This window comes from Rhinolophus ferrumequinum, chromosome 20 (assembly GCF_004115265.2).
Source record: "Rhinolophus ferrumequinum isolate MPI-CBG mRhiFer1 chromosome 20, mRhiFer1_v1.p, whole genome shotgun sequence".
NCBI classification, from domain to species: domain Eukaryota; kingdom Metazoa; phylum Chordata; class Mammalia; order Chiroptera; family Rhinolophidae; genus Rhinolophus; species Rhinolophus ferrumequinum.
Window position 1 is genome coordinate 56,696,538 of NC_046303.1, and position 19,932 is coordinate 56,716,469.

General features: G+C 36.9%; 1 protein-coding gene across 1 annotated transcript; it reads right to left on the minus strand.

The window, feature by feature from the left end:
- Positions 1-994: 994 nt before the first annotated feature.
- Positions 995-19,900, minus strand: PSMA2 (proteasome 20S subunit alpha 2). The gene is made up of 8 exons (XM_033088375.1): positions 19,746-19,900; positions 15,403-15,479; positions 14,552-14,684; positions 12,147-12,269; positions 10,741-10,822; positions 9,286-9,359; positions 1,358-1,415; positions 995-1,269 (listed from the first exon to the last, which is right to left on the minus strand). The coding sequence occupies exons 1-8, from the start codon at positions 19,844-19,846 to the stop codon at positions 1,153-1,155; spliced, it is 765 nt and encodes a 254-aa protein (XP_032944266.1). The 5' UTR covers positions 19,847-19,900; the 3' UTR covers positions 995-1,152.
- Between the last annotated feature and the right edge of the window lie 32 nt (positions 19,901-19,932).

Sequence of the window (19,932 nt, forward strand, 5' to 3'; positions counted from 1 at the left end):
AAGAAAAGGCTCTTTTTCCCTAACTTCAGCTAAACTTTAATCAAAATTTTTTGAGCTACATTTAAATCATGGACATGTCTACTATCTCTCTGTTGGTAAGAATAACAATTCATAAACCCTCCTGATGTTCTGTGAGCCAGACTAATGACATTATTTCTCTTATCCTAAGATGCTTTAAAAAAAAACAAAAAAAACTACACTATGCCTTTACATATAATGAAAACAGAGTTCGGGTACTCTATTATTTGCTTGCTTGTATGGACCTTAATTTGCAGTGAAGGTTCTGATTACTCTGAGATTACATGAATGAGTGAGTCTTAACCATAGTTTTGATACTTAAGTATTAGTATTTTATTTCTAGCACTCATGTTAATCCTTGAGTTAAAAATGTCTAGCAGAATCTAAGGAGCTCTTTTTAAATACTTTCACCTACTTGTGATGGAGAAACCAATAAAAACAAACACACCATGTTTTTTTATTAAGGAGGGAGCAGCTCACAGTGGCCCATGTGGGGATCGAACCAGCAACCTTGGTGCTGCTAGCACCACTCTCCAACCAACGGAGCTTACCGGCCACCCCAACACACCATTTTTTATTTGCTTACATTATGTAAGTGTCTCCCATAGGCTATATGGCTTAACTCTCTTCAAAGCTCTACTTCTATCTCACAAAACATGCTAGGGTTTCAATGATATACACCTAATGATGCCTAAAAACATCTGTCTTTCCTACCTTTCCATATGAATTCATGAGTCTGCAAATTGTCTCAGCTCTAAAAGGAATGACGGTTCCCAGAATCAGCATTTTGCTTTACTGAAGCATAGACAGCATGTGATAGTAAAGAGGGTAACAAGATTTGACTCAACCGAAATTGCATGAAGACTATAGAGTGATTTCACCATTCTGTTTTGTAATGTAGTTTCAAGAAACCAACTGTGATAAAAAGCAGAAAATAACTATTTTAAAATTTTACTAACTTGTGAAAAGCTAGAAGTTGGATTTAACGGTTTATTATGATTTGTGTCATTTTAAAAACATCGATCCATTAAACCATGTAGAAATAAGTACGCAAACGTCTGCAAAACAAAACAAACTTTAAACATGTTTAGGTACAGATTATCTGAAATTCCAGATTTTTCAGTCACTTCATTATTATGCAATGGCAGCCAAGTAATCCTTAACTTCAGTTGGAGTTAGCCTCCTAAATCCAGCTTCATTGCAGATTCCAACTTCTATGTTATCTTCTGTCATTTGCCCTTCGAAGCTTTCCTATTGAAGAGGGAGGGAAAAAAAGCCAATTTTACAAGCACTTAATTATAAAATCATTACAAATCCAATTGTTAGATATTGAACTAACCTTCAGGGTCAATATGGCTGTATGAATGGCATCTTCAAGTTCTAGATCTTCGTTGTATCTAAGAATTTTTTGGGAAAAAAAAAGATTTATGGCCCTATATTTACATTATTTATGATTATTTAAACAAACTGATGACAACAGCTTACGACTTTTAAAAAATTTAAAGCACTCTTAAAAATACTAAGTTACACATTAATTCTTTAAGTCACCTAATTGCAATAGCTGTCCGCAAATAAGAAATAGACAATTGTTTAGTGTGCATTCCCAACATTATGAAGAGTATAACCCCAACATAAGTTTACTTTAGGAAACTTCTATAAGTATAAGCGGTTTATTATAATCAGAATGTGGTGGCAGTATTATAGTAATTTTAAAAATCAAAGCAGAGAAAACAGAACTTTGCTATAATTTGTTCTTAGAAGTTGTAATTCCACGTGAAATATTTTGAAGACTCACTAATACCGTGTTTCGCAAAAAATAAGACCTAGCCGGACAATCAGCTCTAATGCATCTTTTGGAGCAAAAATTAATACACGACTCGGTCTTATTTTAGTATAATACCGAATCTTTGCTATAACATGATACATGATATATAATGCCGGGTCGTATATTAATTTTTGCTCCAAAAGACGAATTAGAGCTGATTTTCGGGGAAACACAGTAATATGTAAAAGGAAAAGGAAAGTGCTTTAAGATCCTAAAATTATTTTAAGTTTACCAATCAATCCCAGGTCTAAAGTTTTTAATAATCTTAACATTAATATTATGTTGCAAGGTACTGAGAAGGTTCATCTGTTGGTTCAAGTCAATTACAAAGTTTTCCCACTCAAAATGTAGGACATTTCTTGGTGGACAACAATAATGGTGAGTCCAGAATACAGATGGATATAAGGGAAAGCAGTTTGTTGTGCCAGGGTGGTGACAGCAGGTTTTTACATAGTACTCCTTTTTTCAACAAGCACATACATCGTATTATTTAATCTACTATCAATACCACGTAAGTGGTTTCACAACTTCTTTTGGAATTATCTTGATGTAAAATGTTACTACTTAAATCATATAAAAATTTTCCTCACAAATGTTTTCTCCAAGTCCAATTGTCTTTTTTTTTTGACAGGAAAAATGAAGTAAAAACTAAACACAGGAAACAACCATAAGACTGTAGAAAGAGAAGTTCTTAAGAAATAAAAGACATCATCAAAATGGAGCTGTGAGGTGAGTCTCTGTCAATCTCCCCTAGAATTTACAACTAATCGAACAACTATAACTCCACAAAAGACTCCCTGCATAGCAGACAGGCAAGATGAAGAGGCCCACTACTGAATTCACCTAAAGGTGGGAAAATTGTGCAAGCCGGTGAGGAGGGAAGGGAGAAGTGCGGAGATTAAGTCGCACAGACACAGGACGCAGACCTAGCTCACTGCTTTGAGCTCGCTGCATCCCGGAACTACCGCAGCGGCGGGAGAGGGAAGAACTCGGACTGCTAGGGCTCCGTTTATGGCCCACAGGTAGGAGGGGACAGCATATAACACGACTGGGACCAATGCCCATGGCAGAGACCTCAGAAAAGGGACTCAGGGAAGAGGGCTAAAAACGGAAGTCTTCGGCACTGAGACTAGCCACCCCCTCCCAACCCTCCAAGAGCTCGCCCCGCCCCCACCTGCCCGGTGCTAGAAGCGGAACAGTAGCAGTGTCAGATCAAAAGAACAGAATATTTGCTGTTCTGAGAACTGTGGACCGCAGACACAGATTCACAGCACAACTAGTTCCGGCAAAGGGGAGGGAGCTGTGGAAGCAGGACCGGCTATCGTGGTGGTCGCCGCCATTCCTCTGGGCCACCTCTCACAACTCACCCCGCCCCTGGCCCCACCTATCTCGGCTCATCACTGCAGGAGTAAACAGAACTGCTAAAACATAAGGGCTCTGAATCTGGTGCAGGAAAAGCTTTGGAACTTCAAAAGCTCTCCGCATACCCACAGGGACACTGCACCCTGTGACCCAGGCGAACTATTAACAGAGGAGAAGCCCGTCTCCCAGGGAATACCCCCATTGTATGACAAGCTGGAATAGTGCAGACAAAACATAGCACTACCGTGTGAGACAGAAAAAAAGGCTGCAGTCGGAGAGAAAATAAAACATTCTACCAACAAGTACTGGAAAACAAAAGAAAGACCTCTTCCTATCAACCTGTTGCAGAAGCCACTGCTGTAGATGTCCAGGAAGAGAAATACTAAATCAGTAATTCCATGAATAACCAAGGCAACAAGACAGCTCAGAAAGAAAGTGAAAAATCTCCAGGAAAGGAACTTAAAGATATGGAAATATGTGACTTAAATGACAGAGAATTCAAGATTGCAGTTCTGAAAAAACTCAACGAGATGCAAGAAAACACAGAAAGGCAGTTTAATGAACTCAGAAACACAACCAAAGAACATGAGCATTTTACAAAAGAGTTTGAAATTCTAAAAAACAACCAAATAGAATTTCTGGAGATTAAGAACACACTAGAAGAAATTAAGAATGAAATAGTCAGCTTAAGTAGTAGAGTTGACCAGATGGAGAAAAGAGTCAGTGACATCGAAGATACAAACCTGGAAATGACACAGATGGAAGAAGAGAGAGACTTGAGACTTAAAAGAAATAAAAGAGCTCTACAAGAACTTTCTGACTCCATCAGAAAGAGCAATATAAGAATAATGGGCATACCAGGAGGAGAAGAAACAGAGAAGGGAACAGAATATATTCAAACAAATAGTTGTTGAGAATTTCCCAAACTTGTGGAAAGAACTGGATTCTCAAATCCAAGAAACAAATAGAACACCTATGTACCTCAATCCCAATAGGCCTTCTCCAAGGCACACTGTATTGAAGCTGCCAAAAATCAACCACAAAGAAAGAATCCTCAAGGCAGCCAGGGAAAAGAAGATGGTTACCTACAAAGGAAAGCCCATTAGATTATCATCAGATTTTTCAGTAGAAACTCTACAAGACAGCGGGGAATGGAACCAAATATTCAAACTATTGAAAGACAGAAATTATGAGCCAAGAATAATATATCCAACAAAGATATCCTTTAGATACGAAGGAGGAATTAAGACCTTCCCAGACATATAGAAGCTGAGGGAATTTTCTAATACACGAACTGTACTACAAGAAATACTAAAGGAGGCTATTCGACCACCATCAACAAGGACAATTTGTGGCAACCAAACCATAAAAAGGGGGAGACTAAAGGCCTGAACCAGAATATGGGAATGGAGAAAGTAAGCGGGCTGAAGAACATGGAATACTTTAAAAATCAAACTTTCTTTTACATAAACTTAAGGATAACCACTCAAAAAAAAATCAAGAACTGAAATATATACTGTAATAAAAGAAGAAACAAAGCAAACATCATAGAATACCACCACACAGAAATAATACACAACAACAAAAACACAAAGAAACAATGGAGACACAGACTTACCAGAAAACTACAGACAGAATGACAGGAACTCCTCACATATCAATAATTACCGTAAATGTAAATAGACTGAACTCACCAATAAAAAGGCAGAGTAGCAGATTGGATCAAAAAACTGAACCCAACCAACCATATGCTGTCTCCAAGAGACACATCTTAGCTACAAGGACAAGCATAGACTAAAAGTGAAAGGGTGGAAATTGACACTCCAAGCAAATGGTATCCAGAGGAAATCAGGTGTAGCCATACTGATAACAGATGACACAGACTTCAATGTGAAAAAGGTAATAAGAGATAAAGATGGACATTTCATAATGGTAAAGGGGACTACACAACAAGAAGACATAACAGTCATCAATATTTATGCCATCAATCAGGGAGCACTGAAATATACCAAGCAACTACTAACAGAACTAAAGGGAGAAACTGACCAAAACAATTATACTAGGGGACTTAAATACATCATTGACAGCTCTGGATAGATCATCCAAACAGAAAATAAATAACGAAATAGCAGCCCTAAATGACACATCAGAAGAAATGGACATAATTGACATATATAGAGCACTTCACCTAAAACATCAGACTACATTTTTTTCTAGTGTACATGGAACATTCTCAAGGACAGACCATATTGGGACATAAAATAAGCCTCAGCAAATTTAAGAAGAATGAAACAACACCAAGCATGTTCTGTGATCACAAGGCTTTGAAATTGGATATCAACTGCAAAAAGAAAGCAGGAAAAAACACAAATATTTGGTGATTAAACAACATACTTTTAAAGAATGACCAGGTCAAAGAAGAAATTAGAGGAGAGATCAAAAGATACATAGAAACAAATTAGAATGAAAATACATCCTACCAAAATTTCTGGGATGTAGCGAAAGCAGTTTTAAAAGCGAAACTTATATCATTACAGGCCTATCTCAAGAAACAAGAAAAATCCCAAATAAATAGCCTCATGTTACACCTTAAAGAACTAGAAAAAGAAGAACAAATGAAACCCAAGGTCAGCAGAAGAAAGGAAATGACAAAAATCACAACAGAACTAAATGAAATAGAGAACAAAAAGACAATAGAAAAAATTAATGTGACAAAGACCTGGTTCTTTGAAAAGATTAACAAAATTGACAAACCCTTGGCTAGACTCATTAAGATAAAAAGAGAGAAGACACTAATTAACAAAATCAGAAATGAAATAGGGACAGTTATCACAGACCCCACAGAAACACAAAGGATCATCCAAGAATACTATGAAGGACTATATGCCACCAAATTCAATAACCTAGAAGAAATGGACAAGTTCTTAGAAACATATAGCCTTCCTAGGCTGACCCATGAAGAACTGGAAAATCTAAACAGACCGATCACCAGTAAGGAAATTGAATCAGTCATTCAAAACCTTGCAGGACCAGATGGCTTCACTAGTGAATTCTACCAAACCTTCACAGAGGATCTAATACCAATCCTGCTCAAACTCTTCCAAAAAACTGTAGAAGAGACAGTACTCCCTAACTCATTTTATGAGGCCAACATTACCCTGATACCAAAACCTGGTAAGGACAACACAAAAAAAGAAAACTACAGACCAGTATCTCTGATAAATACAGATGCAAAAATCCTAAACAAAATTCTAGGAAATCGAATACAACAACACATTAAAAAGACTATTCATCGCGACCAAGTGGGGTTCATCCCCGGGGCACCAGGATGGTTCAACATCCCCAAATCCATCAATGTGATACATCATGTAAACAAAATAAAGGACTAAAATCATATGATTATATCAATTGATGCAGAAAAAGCATTTGACAAGATACAACATCCATTTATGATTAAAACACTTAATAAAATAGGTATAGAAGGAAAATACCCTAACATAATAAAGGCCATATATGACAAACCCTCAGCTAATCTCATAATTAATGGTGAAAAACTGAAGCCCTTTGCTCTACGTTCAGGAACACGACATGGCTGTCCCCTATCACCTCTGCTTTTCAACATAGTGTTGGAAGTCCTTGCCAGAGCAATCAGGCAAGAGAAAGAAATAAAAGGCATCCAAATTGGGAATGAAGAAGTTAAATTGTCACTCTTTGCAGTGACATGATGCTATACATAGAATGCAGATGACATGATGCTATACATAGAAAACCCTAAAGACTCCACCAAAAAGCTATTAGAAACAATCAACGAATACAGTAAAGTTGCTGTCTACAAAATCAACGTACAAAAGTCCACTGCATTCCTATATACTAACAATGAAATCTCAGAAAAAGAAATACAAAAAACAATTCCTTTTGCAATTGCAGCAAAAAGAATAAAATACCTAGGAATAAACTTAACCAAGGATGTGAAAGACCTATATGCTGAAAACTGTTAAGACATTTTTAAAAGAAACTGAAGAAGACACAAAGAAATGGAAAGACATTTCGTGCTCATGGATTGGAAGAATCAACAGTTAAAATGGCCATATTATCCAAAGCAATATACAGATTTAATGCAATCCCCATCAAAATCCCAACGACATTTTTTAAAGAAATAGAACAAAAAATCATCAGATTTGTTTGGAACCACAAAAGACCCTGAACAGCCAAAGCAATCTTAAGAAAAAACAACAATACTGGAGGTATCACACTCCTTGACTTTAGCTTGTACTACAGGGCTACAATAATCAAAACAGCATGGTATTGGCAGAAAAACAGACACAAAGACCAATGGAATAGAATTGAGAACCCAGAAATAAAACCACATAAATATGGACAGATAACTTTTGACAAAGAAGCAAAAAACATACAATGGAGAAAAGATAGCCTCTTCAATAAATGGTGCTGGGAGAATTGGACAGGCACGTGCAAAAGAATGAAACTGGACTGCTATCTGTCACCATGTACCAAAATTAATTCAAAATGGATCAAAGACTTAAGCATAAGACCTGACACAATAAACTGCATAGAAGAAAACATAGGTACTAAACTTATGGACCTTAGGTTCAAAGAGCATTTTATGAATTTGACTCCAAAGGCAAGGGAAGAAAAAGCTAAAATAAACGAATGGGACTATATGAAACGTAAAAGCTTCTGCACAGCAAAAGAAACCATTGACAAAATAAAGAGGCAATGAACTGAATGGGAGATTTTTGCAAACAGAGCCTCCGATAAGGGGCTAACATCCAAAATATACAAGGAACTCATGGAACTCAACAACAAAAAAAACAAACTACCCAATTGAAAAATGGGCAGACGACCTGAAGAGACATTTCTCCAAAGAGGACATACAAATAGCAAATAGACATATGAAAAAATGCTCAACATCACTAATCATCAGAGAAATGCAAATAAAAACCACAATGAGATATCACCTCACACCAGTCAGAATGGCTATCATCAACAAGACAAACAGTAACAAGTGTTGGAGAGACTGTGGAGAAGAAGGAACCCTCATACACTGTTGGTGGGAATGCAGACTGGTGTAAGGCAGTGTGGAGGTTCCTCAAAAAATTATGAATAGAATTACCATATGACCCAGCAATCCCTCTCATGGGTATCTACCCAAAAAATCTGAAAACATCTACACATAAAGACACATGTGCTCCAATGTTCATTGCAGCTTTGTTTACAGTGGCCAAGACATGGAAACAACCAAAATGTCCTTCGAATGGGGTGGCCGGATGGCTCAGCTGGTTAGAGCGCGACCTCTCAACAACAAGGCTGCTGGTTCAACTCCCGCATGGGAGGGTGGGCTGCACCCCCTACAACAAAAAAAAAAGATTGGAAAAAAAAAAAAAGTCCTTCGATAGATGGATAAAGAAGTTGTAGTATATATACACAATGGAATGTTATTCGGCGGTAACAAAAGATGATATAGGAACATTTGTGACAACCTGGTTGGATCTTGAGAGTACAATGCTAAGAGAAATAAGTCAGACAGAAAAAGCAGAGAACCGTATGATTTCACTGATATGTGGTATATAAACCAAAAACAACAAAAGAACAAGACAAACAAATGAGAAACAAAAACTCATAGACACAGACAATAGTTTAGTGGTTACCAGAGGGTAAAGGGGGTGGGGGCTGGGAGATGAGGGTAAGAGGGATAAAATATATGGTGATGGAAGGAGAACTGACTCTGGGTGGTGAACACACAATGGGATTTATAGATGATGTAATACAGAATTGTACACCTGAAATCTATGCAATTTTACTAACAATTGTCACCTCAATAAATTTAAAAAAATAAATAAATAAAGGTCATCTTTATCTCAAAAAAAAAAAGAAATAAACAATATTACCACTTAATATGTTAAAGGCTAGGGAGCCAGAGTAGAGCGTTTTTCATTTGTTTTGTTTGTAACAAGACTAGAACACAGAGCAATACAACAAATTTGTTTGGACTCATGATATTAATTATTTAAAGAGCTGAAAACGATACAGTTTGCTAACAAATCTAATTATGATGAGCCTACCTTTTCTCAAGGAAAGTTTTCCCATTTACATAGTTCTTTCCCATTGCTGTGGCTTTCCAGGCAAAGTAAGCTCCCTAATTAAGAAGGGAAGAGGAAAAATTGTATTTTAAACCATTAATTTAATTATACTGTCCTGTCATTTATTTTTCAGCTCTATAATTTGTGTCTAACTTCTAAGGTCACAATATAGGTTATTTTTTAGAAAAAGATAAGAGGGATAAATAACAAAAAGTTATGAAGAAACTTTTGAAAGTTATGGAGAAGTTCAGTATCTTGATTGTAGTGACCATTTTCTTGGGTATTTACATACATCAAAACTCATCAAATTGTACACTTCAAATATGAGCAATTTATTGTACACAATTTATGTAAAAAAGCCAGTTAAAGGAAACTGAGGTTAAGTTAAAGCAAATAATTACGAATAACATTTTAGCTACTAGGACTGAAGAGCTCTAAAAAACTGTCATATATTATCTGAAAAATGGTGCTAAATTCTTCATCACTGGTGAGTCAATCAAAAAGTGATCGCCATACATTAAAAACATTAAAAGGCTTTGCTATTTTGTAATCTAATGCTAAATGAAAGCAGCAGCAATATGTCATGACCTCCTCTGTTGAAAATATACATACTCATGCATGCACACACACAAAAATATCAAACATTTTAAATGAAACAACTGCCTTTTAGATATAACAGAGGAAAAAAGGGCAAAAGATGAAATCTGGATTCTAGTGATGATGGCTTTTAGTACCCACTGGAAAGGAAGGTAAGAGGGTTGGTCATCTAGCTTCAGAAACTCAGAGATGTGGTTGATTTCCCAAAATACTTAATTTTCCCAATTTAAGTAACTATTTTTCTTTTCAGATTACAGGATTAGATCATAAAATCTGAATTGAGTGAATCTGCAATTATCTAATAATCCATAAAATACAAAAGATCAGTTCCTCATCATGATATTCTTCTTCTGGTCCTCCTCAATGCAGATAAGAGAGTAGAGAAGCAGCACCCTTTATGAACAACTCCTAGCTCAGAGACCAATTTCAGACAGTTACATCAGTGTTTGTGCAGAAGAGTCACACTCAAGTCAGCCCCAAGATTAAACAGGTGGCAAAGAATACAACAGAACCCCCTAGACCCGTATCTTTTACTACAATATTTCTTAATGTAATAATTCTACAGATTTAAAGATTTGGTAACTATTTCAACAAATCATTCAACTATGTGAAGATAAAGAACAAGACAAAACAGCACAGAACTAATGTAGCTTCCTCATCAGAAGACTGAATTATAAACTCTTCAAATGTGCAAATAAATACACACTACTTCCTATTTTCTAAAACCCAAGTGAAAAAGACAAAATACTGCTAAATTTTAAACTTCTTATGGTTATTGTTTTTATCAGATAGTCAAAAAGTACTTCAACAAACCCCTCAAATACATCTGATGATACTTACAGATGGATCTGACTGAAATAAATATGGGCGTCCCTCATTCCAACCACAAATTAGTAAAGAAACTCCAAATGGACGAACACCACTAAAGAAAGGAAAATGAAAATCACTTGGCATCATCATGGTATTAAAGTCAATCTAAGTTAGAATTTATTAATACTCTCAAGTAAAGCAAATTATCAAGTAAACCAAATTACATTTGTAAGTTCCTTAAAAAGTATTTAACATCTTTCTGAACAAATCAATTCAAAATGAATTCCCTTTGTGGCACCAAGGAACAGTAGTCAAATAATTTCAGTAAATGGAGTGACATAAACATTGGGGTTAATAAGTAAGGAGTAACATTTAGTACCCTAACAAAAGAGAACTTGAAACAAGTGTAGCTTTTCCACTGGCTGCGCATGTCAGCAACTAACTACTTTTACACCACCTCATCCATGTTCACACCCAAACTCAAGAGAATTAAAATGAATATGGATGTGTCCAAAAGCTTGTGCTTTCATCGTGTGCTTATGATCATGAAGATAAATTTGGAAGCATCAAGAATTGTTTGCTTCTAAAGGAGTTTATAAGCTTTTTTATAAGAAGTTTGCTTATAAAGGAGTGTTTATCACTCGCAAAAGAACTTTATTTAGAAGCTACTTTCTGTTGCTTTCTCTTATTATATAAACAGCAAAAAAACATTCGAATTTTTCTTCAAGAAAATATTCTAGCTCCAGCTGAGAAATTACCGTATTTTGTAGTGTATAATGCGCTCCCGTGTATGTGCACCCACGTTTTTGGCCCAAACTTTCAGGGAAAAAAAATATCTTTCGTTTTAATTTTTTAATTCAAATTTAATTTGTTTACATTTAGGTACTTGTTTTTTTGCATTATAAAGGAATTTTAGCATTAATTTTCTAACATATTATGGCACAAAAAAATTTATGTAACAAATAATTACAAAACACAAGAATAGATAGAAGGTACAAGAAGTTTTATGTACCAGTAACAAATTTACGGTATTTACACATCATAGAAGGCCAAGAACTCTTCATTGTTGCAAGTTCGTCATAAGTTCAACAAAACTGATTATCACATTCCAGAGTATTATTTTGTATATGGATATCGTTACTGATTTCTAGAGTTACACTTTTAACTCATTAGCAGAAATAAAAGAATTAAAAACATTTATATATAGAATTAGTACTACCCATGTATAATGTGCATCCTTATTTTTCCCTCACAAATTTGGGCAAAAAAGTGCACATTATACATGACAAAATATGGTGTTCATCATAGTGATTTTCTCTACTTGTTAATAAGCAAATACAGGAATAGGAAGTCCTCTTTTTTTTTATACAACTACTCTTCAAAAATGATTTCTTTTTCCAATTCATAACACAGTTCAAGCATTAAAATCAACTTACCCTGACTGGGTATATTCTTGCATCACCGAAGCTACTCTCTGTACCAGCTGAGCTGTGGGAATGGGTTCTTGGTAAACAAGATAGTATTGCTGAGCCAGTTTTCGAGCTCTGTGCACAAGCACTCTAGCAAACAAGGGAGAAATAAGATTCAATTAAAATTAAGATGCTCTACTACCTTTACCTCTACTCATTCTCCTTCTAAAGGCACATTCCTACAGCACAAGTTTTACATGTATTTCTTTAATAGTGGCTGTCAGCTCAAAGCCAGTCTTGCTCTTACATGATTAGAGTTAATTTACAAGAAAATATCAGAACATCACAGAGGAGCTGAGCCATAGGAGATGGATAAGGACAAGGCAAAAAGAAAATTAGGGACTAGGGGTACCAGTCAGCTTAACAGTAAAAGATTTAGTTACAAAACAAGAGCTTTATCTCCCTCCAAAGTTTCAAGATTGTGCCCCTCATCCCAAGGGCAGTCACCCTATCGTTTTATATCTCAGTCTGACACACACACACACACACACTTTCAAGCATTTTTCTCTCTGCCTCAATCTTTGCCACAGACTACACTTTAACGAGTCCCCTTCAGAGATTAAGGAACAGCAAGAAACTACTAATAACTTTAAAAATGTAAAATTTGTCAAAAGAATATACTACATAGCAATCAAACATATCAGCATGTTGAACAGGACTTACCTTTACAGGCTCAGGTACTACTGATCTGAACCATGCACATTATCCCCAGCACAGTACTCAGGTCCTGCCCCCTCAGATTATCCTGTCTGTGGTAGCACACTGCAACATCCCTTCTATACAGCAGTCACAGGATCCATTGTAGTGAAGCCTGATCATATTTCAGCAACACTATTGCTCTGAAACTTATTAGAGTGAAATTCTTGCTCTACCACACAAAATCAAGACTGGAGTAACAATACTCCTTTTCTTATTAAATGACAAACACAGAAGGCTGTCAGTATCTTTCAACTTGCTGGTACCCTGATGTAACAGGATTACTCTCTCTCTTCCTATATTACAGTATTCTGAGGTTTAAAGAAAGTGATGAGCCTAAGAAGATGATTATTTTTCAGAATAAATATAGCTCCTTTATCTATATATCAAAGGAGTGAACAGATGAATATCAGATCCTGAATGGCTGCTATATGCAGCAACTTTCAGTGGACTTTGAGAATTTTGTCCCTTTACTAAAAAATAAATATGAGGAGATGCTTTCTTTTATTGCATGATTTTTTTTTTTTTAATATTTTATTGGGGAAGGGGAACAGGACTTTATTTGGGGAACAGTGTGTACTTCCAGGACTTATTTTTTTCCCAAGTTGTTGTCCTTTCAATCCTAGTTGTGGAGGGTGCCATTCAGCTTCAAGTTGTTGTCCTTTCAGTCTTAGTTGTGGAGGGCACAGCTCAGCTCCAGGTCCAGTTGCCGTTGCTAGTTGCAGAGGGCGCAGCCCACCATCCCTTGTGGGAGTCGAACTGGCAACCTTGTGGTTGAGAGGACGCACTCCAACCCACTGAGTCACTTGGGAGCTCAGCGGCAGCTCAGCTCAAGGTGCCGTGTTCAATGTTAGTTGCAGGGGACGCTGCCCACCATCCCTTGCGGGACTCGAGGAATTGAACTGGCAACCTTGTGGTTGAGAGCCCACTGGCCCATGTGGGAATCGAATGGGCAGCCTTCGGAGTTAGGAGCACGGAGCTCTAACCTCCTGAGCCATCGGGCCGGCTCTGTATTCATATTTTGAGTGAAACCAGTTTAGTTTCAATTTTTTGCCTATGTCTGTCCAGTTTTCCCAGCACAATGTATTAAAATGTATTAAATAGATTCTCTATACTCCAGTGTAAATTGTTGCATACTTTGTCATAGATTAAATGCCCATAAAGGCATGGATTTACTTCTGGGCTCTCTATGCTATTCCAGTGATCTATGTGTCTGTTTTTATGCCAGAACTATGCTGTTTTGATTATAATGGCCTTGTAGTTAATTTGGTAACGGAGCTCTAACTGCCTGAGCCACCGGGCCGGCCCTTCCTGATGACTTTTTAAAATATAGTTTATTATACCTATTATAACTTGCATTGCTTTTGTTGTTTTTAAAATGCATTAGATAACACCAGTGCCCTTGAACCCCAGCCCTCAGATCGGAGAAGAGGGACTGTGCTCAGAAGTCTATCTCCTCTTTTACACCCGAGTGGCACTGAGTATCTTCCTTAAAGTAACCCTCAGTCTGTCGTGTACAGGAAAACTAAATTCAGCAACCAGGGATGCTACTGCTAGACAAAACAAAAGTGGAGAGTTGGAAGATTAAAGGAGAAACATTCTTTGACTTTTCTCCTCAAATATAGATTATGAGCAATTCAAGAGATGGTGAGAAAACAATCAATAGTGTAACGTACCTGTAATCTGGGCCCATGCCACTATACACCAAGCCTATGTGTTTGGTAATTGGTTCCACTTTGTGTACACTTCGCTCATCATACAGAATGGATTTCTGTTTCTTCTCAGTTGCTAATACCACACCATTTGAAGCTTAAAAAAAAAAAAAAGAGAGAGACGTAAATGTTTAATCATTTAAAGACTGTTTCAACACTTTTCTAACTATGGCTACATTTCACCCATTTCCTCTTATTTATAATAAAACTTTATCTTCTGGATTTCTGTAGTAAAATCACCTTAGGAGCAGTAAATCAATTTTTCCCTGACCGGTCATCTATATGCACTAAGAAATCCCTACAGCTAAAGGTGTTAGCAACTTTTCCTAAAGTACTACAGGATACCTAAGAGTCCATATGCGTTAAAATAATGAAATTCTGCCTATCTGGCCTACTATTCTTATAATCTGAAATTTGAAATCAACGATAGAGACTTTTTTTAAAGGGTATCTTTAGATTTTTTATAATTAACTTTTTCTAAATTACAGAAAGACTAAAAACTACCAGAGAATAGTGATATATAATCAATGGAAAAATAAAAGAATACTGAATTATCTGAATGCGAAAGACTATTTATAGATTATCACAATAGATAAAGGCGCTATATTTATTCTGAAAAAAAATTAATCACCTTCTTAGGCTCATTACTTTCTTTAAACCTCAGAAATACTGTAAATTAACAAAAAATTGTTAAAAATTATGCTGCTATATAATTTAATAAATTAATCTATTTATAAATTAATTACTAATTAATTTAACAAGAACATTAGCATAACTATTAACAGGCACTGGAAATCAGTGAAGCATTTAATTACCTTTAATTCCGACTGAAGGGGCTCCTCCAGCTACAGCAGCCAAAGCATATTCAATCTGGACAAGTTTACCAGATGGGCTTAAAAAGAAACAAAGATATTTGCTAAATTCACACATCCTCAAATATTTATTATAGAAACATCTCTGAGAGAGGGCAGATATGTAGGTCAAATCAATTAATCAAAAACAAAGAAACAGCTGGCCTTTGAAATTTATCATGAAGTTGTACAGAAACTACATTTACCAGGCGATTTGAACATATTCATAGTGAAGTACTAATCTTTCCTTTGGTTGTTTTTTTTCTGGTCTGCCACTTAAAGCAATATAACTGTTGCCTTTCAGCACTTACCTCAACCTTGTGACTTTAGGCAAGTTATTTAACCTGTTTCTCAGTTTTCTCACTTGTAAAATAGGGATAACAGTACTGTAGAAGTTATCTGTGAAGATTTTGCTCCTACTACAAAATCAGCAAAATGTTATCGCAAAATCAGCAAAACAGTAATGTTATTAAGAACATGTACAAGGTCTGACAATTAAGTTCACGAACTCATCCTAGAAAAAATGCTACATATGTCACAGCTGACTATCACTACTGTCACCTTCGAAGTACTCCCCTTGGGAAGGTATGCCCTGACACCATCGCCTAGTCCCTTCAAAGCAATTTTGGAACTCTTTCTGGAATGGCCATCAGAGCTAATGTTGTACTACTCTTGATGTCCTGAATGTCATCAAAATGTCTTCTTTTCAATATTTCCTTTATCTTTGGGTAAAGAAAGAAGTCATTTGGGGCCAGATCAGGTGAGTAGGGAGGAAGTTCCAACAGTTATTTGTTTACTGTCTAAAAACTCCCTCACAGACAGTGCCTTTGTGAGCTGGTGCATTGTCATGCAAGAGCCATGAATTGTTGGCAAAAAGTTCAGGTTGTCTAACTTTTTTACACAGCCTTTTCAGTACTTCCAAATAGTCAACTTGGTTAAGCGTTTGTCCAGTTGGTACAAATTCATAATGAATAATCCTTCTGATATCAAAAAAGGTTGATATCATTTGCAATGATACCAACATCATTGCAACAAGTTCACGAACTTAATTGTCTGACCTCATATGTGTCTATTAAATACCAAACACCAACATCATTGCAACAAGTTCACGAACTTAATTGTCTGACCTCATATGTGTCTATTAAATACCAAACATTTTACATTTTAGAAAGGAGACATGGCTAAGACCTTAAGACCTAAATATCAGTCACAACAAAGTACTTTCTATATAGTATAACACTATTTCTAGAAGTCATGAGATGGTTATACTTAACACATCTGGTTCCATGGGTTTGGTAGCCAAATACTAGCCCCCAGATGGATTTTTATGTCATACTTTATTTCTATCTAGTTGTTGAGTTACAATCATCATAAATGTCACTGACCAACTTTCTTTTATAAAGTCCTTGAGTGATAATAATTTGTCCAAAATAACACAGCTAGGTCCCTATCTCCAGTCTACTACTGAAATGATAACCTTCAGTTTCAAAAGGTTCTCTGTTTTATCTTCATACAATTATGGATACTGTCACTCAAATCTCAACTCGCATCATCCCACCTTGTTCCAGACACACAGACTACTCTTAGAATTCAAAATCCCCTTGACAAGCTAATCCGTCTGTTGGGAATGCTGTCACCATTGCCTGGTGAACTCTTCCTAATCAACCTTTAATCCTTGGTAGAAACGTCATGTCCTCAGGGAAAGTTGCCCTGACCACCCAGACTAGGTTGAATTCCATACACTCATGCCTATGGTGTCCTGTATTTTCTCTTTGGCTAAGATTCATCATCATACTTGAATTATTTTTTACAATATTTGTCTTCCTCAACAAAGTGTAAGTTCAGTTAGTATTCCAACACATACCCTAGTACCAGAAGTCCATAATCATTTGGCTGATAGACACATCTAGACTATTTTAAGAAATAAGCCTAGAGGTGGTAGTTTAGAGGCTCTTAAGTGACAAAATTTGTTGACTTGGGCAGAATAACATTAATAGGGATTTAAAGTTAAAAATTAGGCTGTTCTTGTTTTCCTTTAATGGTCACTATTTCAATAATCTTAACATCCATCCAGCTTTCATTTATTGTTCAATACCTAGTTCAAATACCTCTGGAGAACATGTTAAAGGCTCAGGTAAATTTAAAGTTACTTTTTCTCCGTTCCTATAATAACCATCACCTGTATACACACATTTATCATTGCCTCTTTCTGTATAAAAAATCATCTGTGAGCTCACTGAGCAATCAACCATCTTTGTATTCATTCATGCCACTACCCCCTTCCAAAGCACCTGCATCTCTACCTGGGATAACTGAAATAGCCTTCTAACTAGTTTTCCTCTCCTCCACCCTTACTTCCATCACCCCCAGCAAGTTACTGTTGTACCATGTTACCCTCCACTTAAATCCTATAATAACTTCTTGGTTCACTTAAAATAAAAACTCCTTACTCTGGCCTACAAGGCCCTAAAAGATTAGACCTGACCCACGCCCACTCTGCTATATCTAGCACACTGGCCTTATACCTAATCCTTCAAGAGTTCAAGCTCTTTCCCAACTTTAAGACTTTCAAACATGTTCTTCTCTCCATCTACAACTCTTTCTACCCCTAAATCTTCAAATAGTTCCTTCAAATAGCTCCTTTCCATCTTCCAATCTCAAAAATCACCAAGCACTGGCCTTTCCTGACTGTGACTACCCAATCTAAAATTATGTTCCTTCTTTCATCTTCTTTTTATAAAAATTCTTAAGGGAAAAACATTTTTTCAGAATGCAACTGTAGGCACCAATCTGTTTACTCGTTAATTTACTGTAAATATCCCCAACCGAATGTAATACACAAGAACACCTTTTTATCCTATAGTACAGTCTCTTGTCACCTCCACCATTAATAGTGTAATTCTGATTACAACAGGCTAGAAACAAATGTTTTTTTAACCTAAAACATGTTTTTTTTAAAAAAAGAGTTTAATAAAGATTCAGTCCCTGATGATAAATGGTTATGTTCCAGCTCCACTAGGATTACAGTTTCTCAAAGATAAAGGACCAGGTTTACTTCGTTCACAGATATGAATAGTGGCTTCTTCGCAAATATTGTTCTTTATCATTGTAAGTGATGAGACCCTTTATTACAGAATTAATTTCATTCAAAGGGTAAAAAATAGTCTCATTTAATTATTGAAAACTGTCAAGAGCAAGGAAAGCATTTTAGTATTTCAAGAAAACACCACTGGTAATGAAAAATGTATTAATTTTGTGCTCAGAAAGAGCCCAGTTTGAATGTTAACTCAGCTATTCTTCTATGATCTTGGACACGTTTTTTTTTTTTTTTTTTACTTGTCCCAGCTGTAGTTAGATCATTTGTGAGATGCTGAGACAACGTTTATCACACATGGTAGTGGAAAGAAATGAAGTAGGTTAAGTTGCACCCACACAGAAAGTACTCAACAAATTAGATCCTCCCTCCCTTCAGCTGTCAGTCAGGAATGCATTTTAACTAAACGGGGCACTACTGATCGATAAGAAAACCGTCAAACTGAATCCTTTCCTCGTCGATTTATTAAATACTTCGATGATGGTTTTCTTACATTAGGAACGATGATTCATCTCAACTGTATTTTGAAAAATATACTTGAATGCCTTGTTCTAAAACAGAAAAGCCTACAATCTTTTTAAAAGTAAAAATATCCCCTTCTCCCTAAAATGGCCAAAACGCAAATGTCGCCTAGTAGTTTGGGGCCCACAACACTAGGTGACAGAAAGCTTAGCGCTTTCATTTTCCGTCCTTTAGCTTCTAAGAGGGACACCGAAGAAATCGAAAACGGGAGGTTTCGAAAGACACTACTACCAAATGGAAACCAACTAAAGCTCAGACCAAATTGTAAAGTTGAGGTTTTCCAAGAAAACGAGACTCCACAGACTTGACCAAGAATCCGAGTTCCAGAAGCTCCCGAGTCAGGCCTACCAGGGTCCAGAAGGAAAATCTGAGTTTTTAACGGAATACCCGGACACAGCTCATCCAAAACTGCCTTCTCCTCTAATTTCCAAAGGGAAAACAAATCCTTGGGTGAGGACTGTACCCGTCCGCAACCCCAAAGTCCCCACGGAGCCTGCGACCTGGGTTCCCGCGGCCTCCCGGGACCGCTGCTCCCCAGGCGGGCCCGGCAAGTGACTTTGCAAAGTCGCATTCCCACCCCTATTCCCAACTGTGCCCTCCGAAAGCACCAGAGACCAGGACGTTAAAAACCCGGTTGTCGACGATCCTGCAACCTCAGCTACGCGGAAGTTCTCGGGGACCCCTTCCATACCTGAAAGTAGTCAGCGAAAAGCTGTAACCACGTTCCGCCATCTTTACACGGAGAGCAAAGCTCAACCACACACCTGCGCACTGCAGACAGCTTCTTTTCATTGCCCTCCCCGCGCCTTCCTTTCTCTCCCTCTGATTGGAGGAGAGTCAGAGCCGCTCCGGGGCCGTGCTGGCCCTTGTAGTTCCGG